Source organism: Lactuca virosa, chromosome 6 (genome assembly GCF_052849685.1).
Source record: "Lactuca virosa cultivar CGN04683 chromosome 6, Lactuca_virosa_CGN04683_v6, whole genome shotgun sequence".
NCBI classification, from domain to species: Eukaryota; Viridiplantae; Streptophyta; class Magnoliopsida; order Asterales; family Asteraceae; genus Lactuca; species Lactuca virosa.
This window is the reverse complement of record NC_136431.1, coordinates 74,513,101-74,524,497: the sequence shown is the minus strand read 5'-3', so window position 1 is coordinate 74,524,497 and position 11,397 is coordinate 74,513,101. Positions and strand designations below refer to the sequence as shown.

The following is an 11,397-nucleotide window of genomic DNA, read 5'->3' as shown; positions in this document are numbered from 1 at the left end:
TTAATATTTGTATTAAGGTTTCTTACGATAATCTATCTAGGGTTTCTAGATTTGTGTATGTTGTTCCAGTTTATCATTCAATATAGATATAGATTCGGTTGAGTGTATTGTTCTGAAAGTAGTGTACGTATTTTGTAGTGAGGTTTCATTTTGTAAGTATATGAAAACCTTTTTATTTTTTGTCCTAAATTGATATAAGAATCGTTGATGTTGGAAATATTTGGTTTCTATTCGTTTTTACACTAGTTATTGTTAGGCCCGGCCTAGACGGTGGGCAATCCGGGCGGTCGCCCAAGGCCCATGTCTCTAAGGGGCCCAAAATTCCTAGAATATATTGTATATATAGAGAGAGAAAAAAAATCAACTTATCTAAAAATGCTACGAAAAATATTTTACTTTAAATTTTTGTAATATTGTGGCCATATTTTTGCTTTTTAATATTCATAGTGAATTTTATAACGGTTTGTCTATTTTCGACTTTAGGGGCCCATTTTTTCTTTTCGTCGTGGGTCCACTATATCTTTGGACCGACCCTGGTTATTGTATTGCAATAAATAAATGTATAGAACCTAAGATTTCAATGAAATTATTGATCAAATTAATTGCATCCTGACAATGTATATGAAAATTGAGGCTTAAATATAAATGAAATTGGATTCTAATAAGTATAGATCTAATGGTGAAATAGAGAGGTTCCATGCTTAGTTGCAAAAGGATATAATCAAAAGAATGATATTGATTTTGATGAGACATTTTAACATGTTGCAAAGCTTATCATTGTGAGGTGTATTGTATGTATGGCTATTTGATGTGACCAATTCTTCCTTATATAGAACCCTTGAAGAAGAGGTTTAAGTGACTCTTCCCCAAGGTTATTTTTTCTTAAGATGACAAAAGAGTTTGTAATTTTGATTAAGTAGGGCTTAAAAACTCATAGGAAGTGGAATGAGAAGCTTACTTCGTATGTAGTGAAATTTGGGTTCTTTCAAAGCTAGATTCTTATATACCATCCAAAAAGATGATGTTTTAACTATTTTTCTAGTTTTTATAAATGATATAGTTTTAATAGGTAGTTATGAAAAATAGATTGAAGCTATAAAAAAGTTATAATTTTTTTTAAATAAAGATTTGGGTATTTAAAATTCTTTCTCAATATTGAAATTATGGGTTTTATGCGGAAAAGTCTCATTATTTTGGGAATTTTTAATAAAGTCCTAAAAGTTTTTTTTAACAGAAAAGTTATATTATTTTGGAAAAATCACATAATCTGTTATTTCCTGTTAAAATATAAAAAATGTTTTTTTTTCTTTAATTTGAGCAAAATATTAAATAATCGAGATATTTCTGTTGAAAAAAAAATCTTTTAGGACTATATTATAAGTTTTTCCAAAATAATAGGATTTTTCTACATAAAAAAAATTATTGAGTCTCTTAATGGTATTTGTTTTTCACACAGGAAGTAACCCCCTGAACTTTTCATAAATGTGGGTTATTGGTCTCCAAACCTATTGTCACTCATTTAGACCTTGATGTGATGGTTAGTAGCGAAGGAAATGTAATGATGATTTTCTCATCAATATTAATGGATTCCAAAAGTTGGTTGGAACATTGATCTATTTGACAAACATGATACTTAAAATCTAGTTTGTTGTCCAAACAATATGTCAATTTATGGACTCACCAAGGATATCACACCTTAAACTTGCTATAAGAGTTTTAGGGTATATGAAACTCTATCTTCTCGTTAAGGTGTTCTAATTTTGAAAGGTAGTTCTCTGTTACATTTTGTATAGTAAATGCATATTAAGAGACATGTAGTAGCTCTAAAAGGTCAATTATTGGTTTTTGTTTATTTTTAATTAGGTACTTCTTGTTGTCCTAGCAAAGTAAAAAAAAAATAGTCTATCATGTATGGGCAATCTATTGAGGTAGAATACTTGGCATTGTCCATTGTTACATGTGAAGTCCAAAGAGGTTTGGATTTTAAAGTTATGTCTGCTTTAAACTTAAAATTGATTTGCATGTTAGTGTCTTTTATGATAACATATTTGTCGATATTCTTATTTTTTATAATTATCTTCTATGTGAAAGGACAAATAAGAGTGTGATTGATATCCATTTGGCTACTGTATTTACTAAGTCATTTTGTACAAATGTTTTTTAGTTTAGGTTGTTGAAAAGTCAATAAATTTTATGTGTATTTTAACTAAAACTAGAATAAACTAATATGTTAAATGTATTTGTAGCTTAATTTTTTTAACTTCATGTTTGTATTGGTGCAATGTGTTAAACTGCTGGAATATTAAGGACTAAAGTTGATAAAAAAAATATGTACCGAATAGAAAGCAGTTGCATGGAGTTGGATGCAATTATCAGAGATATAAATAAACTCCATAATAGAAAACCGTGTGTCCCCTAACCAGGTTCAATCAGGTTAGTGAGAAGACCGAGTTTAACCAAGCCAATTCAACCAAAAAAATAACGGTTCAACATATATAAAAACTGATTCTGCGAGGATGGAGTCCAAACTCGTCCTTGCTTAACTTTTTATTTTATTAAAACCAACTTAAAATTGTAGTAAAGTCAGTCTCAATCCGTCCTCAAGTTAACAAGCTTCATGGTGTGCAAGTATGAAAAAGACAACATAAATTTATAGGTATGTCCTAAATTTTTTGGTATATAATTTATAAAATTAGATGATTCATGTGATCCACATTGGACATACATAAACTCTCCCATGTAAATAAATGAGTGTAGATATCATTCAATGACATTTTTTAAGTACAATCCTGAATATTGAGAGATAGTTTATTTTGTTTGCCTTAGTGTGAAAATATGAGTATCACCTTTATACATCGTTCTTCAAGATCACATACATTCTTAGATAGCTTGAGTGTATCACATTGTGAGGGTTTTGTTATTTTGATCTATAAAAGCTTGATTTAATAAGAGTTCTTAGTTTTTGTTCTTTATTTTGAAAAATATTTGTGGATTCGGTTGTTATTTTGCTAATGAACCTAAACTTTCGATTACGTGTTGATGCTACAAACAGCAAAGTGGGGTCTAAATGACGCACAAACGTTTTGCACAAAATCTATTATTTTGGGTTCAATTTCATATTTACCATTTTTTTCTACAAAAAAAGGTTCAATATCCTCATATTAAATATTTCTATTCATCCTGAGACTTACTAGATCATGATAAATATCAAAATCAAAGAATTAAATGAGGAAAGAGAAGTAATCGTTAAACAGATAGAGTAACAGTGACAGAATAGGAGAAAAAAGCAGGATAAAATTTTATTTTCCTTTACAAAAAAAATAGTTTCTATTTACTTTACAAAAAATGGTTTCTATTTATTTTATCTTAATTGTAATACATAATGCATCAACACACTTTATTTTGATTATTTGTGGTTAATTCTATAATTTCTAGCATTTTGGCAAACTTTGAAAAAGAGAATCTTCGTCCTCGTTCTAAGTATGTAAACCCTCGTTTTTCAAACAACCAAAAAAGATAACTCGGTGAGACGATTTTCATTTACAACATAACATAATCATAAATATTTCAATATTTAATTTCTAAATTAAAAAAAAAAGGATAATAAACTAAATTAAAATAAAATAAAAACTCAATAGACTATTTAATGATATCCTTCTAAATCAAGTACTTAAACAAACAAAAGCCACGGCCGCCATGAGACATCAACACTTCACCAACTTCATATCTTCATCCATAGTTTGAAAAATGAATCTGTGAAGATTGCACCATTTGCAAATCCGTCGTCGTTTGGCAAGAGTTCTCATCGCTCATCAATGCCCTACAAAAACAATTTATTCAAAATTTTATTCACTATTAATTATTATACTTTAAATTTAATAGGAAAAGAAAATTTCTTTTCAAGATCTTACTCTCGTGGCCGAGATGCCCAAAGGGAACTCAAGGCTCGTAGTCGTGCATAATACTCGCTAATCACTAAGAAACATTTTGCTGCTTGTCGAACAGTCAGTATTCGATGCAATTGATGAAGAGTTTGTTGTCTTAAATTATCGGCCTACATTTTGATAAGTTTGTCAAATGTTAATCATTACAATTAAAGAAAAAAATAATAATAAGAACTAGAGCATTGACATTTATAATGTCAACTATACCAATAATTCAAAATCTATTGATAGTAACATTTCTAGGTCTTGACAATTTTTTTAAGAAAATGTCAAATGTATATATTTGATTAAAAATAGTTATATAAGTAACATATTTTCATGTAAAAATTAATAATATTTATTTTTGGTTTACCTGACGAACAAAGCCTTCAAGATTAGTAAGTTTTCCCAATGCAACCGCCATATGGTGGACCCCATCATTTATAGACCCACTAGCAATAGTGTCGATTAGCGACTGATGTAGCTGATCTAAGCCTTGTGTTAAGGCTTCTTCTGCTTGTTGTGAGGATTGTTGTAGGCTATAAATCCCCACAACTTGCTGCTCCGTGAGCGGATCCAATTGAATTGCTAACATCTAGCAAATAAAATCAAAATAATGTAAATAAACATACAAAATCTTGAAAATAAGATATTTTAGATTGTTAGCGTCACACTAGGCACAATATTACTGTCTCTTTATATGTTAGAGTCCACCTTCTATCATTAATGAAATTTATTTATAGGTCCATATATCTAACTAACATTGTATAAGAGTCAACTTTTTAACATGTGTCATATACTCGTATCAATAAACATGTGTTAGTGTCTTATATTAGCTAGACACGATTAGGGTTTAACAGATGCGTTAATTGTCTCATATGACACGTGTCTTAATATCTCATATCAGCTAGACGCAATGTCATCTGACAGAATAACAGTAGGTTACCTTGATAAGTTCAGAAGGACGAAAACCGCCCATCCAAAGGAAGCATCGTTCCGCCGGGGTAGTCCACATGCCATTAATCAAGTGGAACACATCGGATTTAGCCGCCACACTTTTCAACCGGAAAATCTCATCATAATGTGCAACAAAGCTATCAACTACAACCCTAAGATCACCATCTGATAAATGTGAGTGCAACCCTTTTCGTAATTCAGCCATGTGTCTTTGATCTTCATCAAGCCATCTCGTGTATTCCATATCAAACATTGCTGCACCTGCACACATAGGATCATATCCTAATGTCAATACCGATTAATATTTTCTTAATTTTTGGTTATTTAAAGACTCACCGGAGCTAAGGTTCCCTCCGGCGCCTCCACCACCCACGAACAAACCCTAATAGTACAATCGATTTCGTCAATAAAACAACGTAATAATTAAAGAAAAGATCGACCCACTTTTAGAATTGAAAAATTAATCGAGAAAAACCTGCGATCGAGCACGTTGAAGATCTTGTTCGAGTTGAGTTAGTCGTATTCTGCTTGTTTCTAGCTGTTGAACGTATGCCTGCATAAAGTGAATGGTGAAAAATTGGGACTCGAAGCGATGATTATGATTGTGAAATTGGGATTTGAAACGATGATTATGATTGTGAAATTGGGATTTGAACCCATGATTTTTATGAAAATGAGGGAAAGTGATGATAGTTTGATGAATCAAGAAACCTTTTTTCTTAGTCTGCTTTTTCTTGCTGCTTCTCTGTTTTGAGCTAAGCGTCTCAATGTCTGTAAACAAATTCAATGAAAACACTAAATTCGACAATTTCAAGATAACATTGGAAAAGAAATATCAAGAACGATGCTTTTAATTTTGGGTTCTTATACATCTATAATTTGTCTAAAATCGTATATCTTTCGCGATATTTGATACTTTTATAATTATATATGTGTGTATTTATACAACTACAAGAACCTTCGAATCCAGTGTTCTCTCTGATGTCGAACCAATTCCCTTTTTCTGCATCAAAATCAAGAACAGAGTAAAAATTACTCCTTTTTTTATATTTTTATTTTTTAGTGGAAGAGGAAAATTACCACATTTTCTAGAAGGGGTTAGGTGGTTTTTTTTGTACTTTTTTACTACAATCTTTGTGATTATTTTAAATTTTTTGCTATTTCAATGTGGGTATATGATAAAAATGATTCATTTTAATAAAAGATTAGAGCTCCAAGAAAGGTAAATAGTTAAACTGAAGTTATGGGGATTTGAGTAATCATTACCATAAAAAGAAAACAATGTAAATGTATAAACCACAGTTTTTGGGAGTAGTGAGTACGATTATTAATTAATAAAATGTAAATTAAAAATCACAATTTTAAAGATAAAAATGAAAACGAAAATTACACGAAATATTTTATCTTTTCTCTCTCTATCACACACTCTTACACATGTCAGGGAACCATATCTGAAAAACAATGACTTCTTCTTGATCTTTTTATTAGTTTGTTGGGATATTTGACTACATTGACATTCATTTCCAACTTCATTTATAATGTTTGGTAAGTTTTAATGTCAAATTCATTAAACGACGCCATATTGAGAGGGCCTAAAATAGGGAATACGTAACATTTACCCGATTTAAAGATTAACATATTGCTCCTAATAAAATGGGTATATCGAAAAAAAAATTATCTATCGATATAAAGACAAAAAGAAGGGGAAAAAAAAAACGAACCTTTTCTGAGAAGGGTTTTGGAGTTTGTTGAGAATGTGATGATCCTCCTGTAGTAACAGGACTACCACCTTCACTTTCCATTTCAAGATTTTGTGTTGGAATTTGCAGATTTTGCAATTGTTGACGAAAAATAGCTTGTTGTTGATGATGATGTTGATCTTGTTGTGGATTTGAAGATGCTTTTTTACTGTTACTGCTGATTGGTGATTCTGGTTCTAAATGCGAATGAGACTCTGGTTTACTAGCAATTGCAACATTTACTGCTGACCCTGAATCTGTACTTGAATTACTCCCCTGTTTTTCGAAACCCAAAAACGGAAAAAGTTAAGAAAATTACTTTGTGGGTATTTGGAATTCATTGTGAATTTTGCTTAACGATGTTTTTAGTCACAAAATAGGGTTAGAATTTTGATCTTTGAGAAATGGGTATGTGAGAACTGTGATGAAACGGCTAAAAATGTGTTCAAGATTTTAGTTTTTGACAAAATAAGATGGAAAATTTTCCTTGAATGTGTTTAAAGATGCATTTTATCACATAAGTAGATTCAAAATGTAATCTTTGAAAAATGGGTATGGGAGAAACTATGAAAGAAAGCTAAAAATGTCTTAAATATTTGATTTTGGACTATATAAGCTTAAAAAGCATCGTGAATGTGTTTAAAGATGTATTTAATCACAAAATAAGGTTAAAAATACAATCTTTGAAACGTGGGTATGTGAGAAAATATGAAAGTTAAAAACATAAAGTGTCTTAAAAATTCGAGTTTGGAATAAATAAGCATAAAAATTCATCTTGAATTTGCGTAAAGATGTCTTTAATCACAAAATAAAGCTAAACAATTTAAGCTTTGGAAGATGGGTATGTGAGAAACTATGAAAAAATAGCTAATAATGTCACAAAGATTCAATTTTTGACAAAATAAACTAACAAAAACATCTTGGTTAACCTAGAAACACGTTTTTTATCACAAAAATGACTTAAAAGATTCAATTTTGGACAAGAAAATGAAATTGATTGATTGGGTACAAAAAAGGGATGACTTGTTGAGAGGTAATGAAGTTGAAAATTGTTTTTTAGTAGTTAAGAGAATGAAATAAAATGGCATAAAGAAATGGTCAAAGATAAGTTATTAAGGCAAAAAAGAACTACTCTTGGGGTTTGATGAACTCTCATAGGCCAAGAAGGGAACATGTCCAGAGTAGCTGCTGGCCTTGGTACTGTTGTGTATAAAGCTGCAACAAAATCACACAATTAAAATAAAAAATCTTTTAGAATCAATCGCCTTCAAGAACTTTAAAACAAAACAAAAACACAAAACAAAATCACACATTCAAGAAGCTTGAAGTGGGTAGAAAAGGGATACCTAATCCTTTTCTTTTGACACTTTCAAACCCTTTTTTCTCACTCACATACTACGTACTATGTGTGTGTTCTTGAGGGTGTAGTTTGTTATGCTTTTAGCAAACGTCAGAAAAGAGAAGATGAAGAAAGAAAGAATTCAAAATTAAAACCATACGTAATTTGGTTTCATCACCATGGATCTTGTTGTAACCTTGAAGCACAATAGCTTCTTCTAGCTCTCCAAAATCAAACGATGACCCTTCTTGATTACTGAATGAAGAAATTAAAAAAAATGTCAAGAAAACAGAGGGTAACGTCATGTAAAGAAAAAAGATTAAATCTTTCATGAAACCCATGTCGAAAAACGTCCAAAAGATCGAAATTTTTGGATAAATTGTAAAAAAAAAAAAAAAAAAAAAAAAAAAAAGATTATGAAATTTGTACATGAAGGATGTGTTAGGAGGATTAAAGGCAGGAAAAACAGAGTATGGCAGGTGTTGGTGGTGATGGTGATGGTGTGAAGGTCCTGAGTCTGACAAACCAGTCTCTCCAACTCGGTGACTCGCCATGCAAAGCTTTCGTTCACGCCATTTTTGATTCAAGATTTATAAAATCTGTTAAATAAACAAAAACCCATATTAAAAATACATAAATAATTCACAAACTCTCAAAAGGGTTTAAGAAAAATTACAAAAAGACTCACTGTTTTGAGTTTTTTGTTGAAGAAGGAGAAGAAGATCAAAGCTATCATATCAAGGTAACATCTGAATAGCCACTAAAGAAAGGACGAGTCTTTTTCTCAAATATGTCTCTTTCTCTCTCTCTAATCTCTATACTTTCTGTCTCTCTTTTGGCATTTCAACTTTTGATCTCATCTTTCATGGGGTCTTAATCTTCTTTCTTTCACCTTCTTTATGAAGAAACCTGGTTTGATTGTTCGCTAGGGTTTCCTTTCCTTTGATAAATTAATTTATCAACAGATATTGAAGCTCATATAGGCTAGTACACAAATCTTGTCCTTGCAACATATCCCCTTTCTTCTTCTCTTTGTGGGGTTTGAAGACAAACGATAAATGAATAAAATACTTCCAAGAAAATATAAAAAAAATTGTGGGGTTTGAAGACAAAGTAGAAATTAATAAAGAAATGTTTTTGAATTTAAGTATTTTTTTGTTTTGTATATAAAAATGAAGAAAACGTCTTGGCAGGAACCCACTAGAAATCACTGACTCCTATTCCACTCTCTAACCGCCTACGTTTTCTTATTGGTTGTATTTTTGGGCTTCTCAGGGTATCACAAGTACAAAGTAATTATTAATTAAAATATGATTAAAAGTTTAGCTTTTAAGCCAATAGAAAAGTAAATAAGATAAGGTTTTATTTCATGAAGGAGGTCTTTGTTTCACGTTCAGAATTTACCATATTCTTTATGAGTGGAATAGGTACAAGTAAGTATACATGCAAATAGTATAATTTGTACCTAGAGAAAGGATAATAATTTTGTTGACTACCATAGATATGGTATATTATATTTATTAATTTTATTTAATATCATTATGTTTGGGTCATTGAGAAAAAATAAGGATGTGATTATGGTAACATGGTTGATATGGGAGTAAATAAAGATGGACATGGTGAATAATGTTCTTCTATTAACAAAATTCATAAAATTGAGATATTTCCATTTTGGGTTTATATGTTTATACATGTGCATGAGGTTTCTTAAATAAGGATGTGATTATGGTAATATGGTTGATATGAGAGTAAATAAAGATGCACATGGTGAATAATGTTATCTATTAACAAAATTCATAAAATTGAGATATTTCCATTTTGGGTTTATATGTTATGCATGTGCATGAGGTTTCTTACGAAATACATGTAAATATAACTTGTCATGTTTATGTTTTTTATGGAAAAAGTATTTGTTAGATTTTTCATATAGTTGTATTTATTCAGTTTATATTTGTATATTCTTTTCCATGTATATCTCATTTATCATTTATAATATATTATATATACAATAAATTTCCAACATGCTTATGCACAGTGGCCGCTATTGAGTCAGCTTCAATACCAGGTAGTTTGGAGCCGATGACTTTGTAGTGATAAAAACGACGTTTCTTCCGCCTGCTTCACCACCTCTGCACCAAATTACTTGACTCTAGTTCTGTGGCGTTCTTCAAGAGAACCACCGCTACAAAAAAAAAACCCCCTCTAAACTCATCTCCGATCGACGATTCAAACTCTACCTAATTCCCTCTGCATACGATTCTTCTCTCTCAGATTCGTTTCCGCCATCATCTACCAATTGAATCGTCTTGTGCATCTATTACGTTATTATTTGGAGTTCCACTTTTGGGGATTCCTGCTTTTCATTGAGGGTTCAACGATTTTGCTCCCTCCACCGCTTCTATCTTCTAATCGGCATATGCCCTTTCGCCTCCAGCTGCTTGGATTTGGAGTGGCCGTCCTCCTCTTATGTCCACCCACCGACATCTGCCTTCAATTCTTTTATGTTGCTTTTACACATTTGAAATAAAGGGAATATATTCCGCTTCCACATTCGTCGTTCGTTTCTGTTTCAGGTTCGTATTCCAACTTCAATGATTAATTATGTTCAGATGTCGATTGTCTATGAAATATATCTGAAATTCCAATCGTGTGACCTCCACTTGTCGTTTGTTGATTTCACTTTTAGGGTTAATCGATTCAGGTATGGACGTAACCGACCAATGCGACGAACATTTGATAGTTTTGCTCGATATTTGTTGTGATTCGGTGTCGATGGATGGAGTTCACAGACAAAAGTTAATCGATTCAGGTATCCATGGTTTGTAGCTTCTATTTAGAATTTCTATTCAAGAAATTTGATGACGGTTTCATGGTTTTGGTTGTTGTTTGTTGGGCTCATGTTTTAATTTATTATTATTATTATTATTTTCTTGTCTTTCTTCAGTTTCTTTGTAACTTCTGATTAATATGAAGTTCCGATTAGGGATTTTCAGATGCAACATCAACGTCTCATGGTGGTGAGAGTGGCGAGGAATGGTTTCAGTTATAAGAACATGCAAACGTTTTCAAGAACGCAAGACTGGAGAAATTGGGATTCAAGTCCATCTTTTTAATGTTCCTAAGCCTAGATTAGCTTTCTTCTTCGTATATTCTCTTTCTTATTCAAATTTTGTTCCAAATATAGATTCAAATCTGAAGTAAATACTTCACAAACCCAAACTATTTTCATAATCCCCTCAAACATGAAACAAATCTGATGAAATTTGGGGGTTCCATTTTCTTTCTATGATTAGTGAAAGACTTTAATGAAAAAACTATGTTGATATTGAGTTTTAGGCAATCAGCTTATGTGTTTGAGTTGTCTTCCATTACTCAAATGTTTTATGAATTGACTTACTGTAACGACCCAAAAATCATAGTAAAAATTTTCATTTTCAAT

At 31.2% G+C, this 11,397-nt stretch overlaps 1 protein-coding gene across 3 annotated transcripts; it reads right to left on the bottom strand.

Annotated features, from left to right (window-relative positions):
- Positions 1-3,495: 3,495 nt before the first annotated feature.
- Positions 3,496-8,998, bottom strand: TGA9 (bZIP transcription factor family protein). 3 transcript variants are annotated; one of them, XM_079055056.1, is made up of 13 exons: positions 8,647-8,997; positions 8,388-8,557; positions 8,119-8,213; positions 7,752-7,834; positions 6,602-6,895; positions 5,839-5,883; positions 5,592-5,651; positions 5,356-5,433; positions 5,217-5,262; positions 4,870-5,141; positions 4,297-4,518; positions 3,912-4,054; positions 3,496-3,820 (listed from the first exon to the last, which is right to left on the bottom strand). In XM_079055056.1, exons 2-13 carry the CDS (start codon positions 8,510-8,512, stop codon positions 3,730-3,732), a joined length of 1,554 nt encoding a protein of 517 aa, XP_078911182.1. In that variant the 5' UTR covers positions 8,513-8,557; positions 8,647-8,997; the 3' UTR covers positions 3,496-3,729. The 3 variants fall into 3 exon arrangements, with proteins under 3 accessions (XP_078911182.1, XP_078911183.1, XP_078911184.1); XM_079055057.1 differs by lacking the exon at positions 5,839-5,883 and having other exon boundaries at positions 8,647-8,998; XM_079055058.1 differs by lacking the exons at positions 8,119-8,213; positions 8,388-8,557; positions 8,647-8,997 and adding an exon at positions 7,966-8,058.
- Between the last annotated feature and the right edge of the window lie 2,399 nt (positions 8,999-11,397).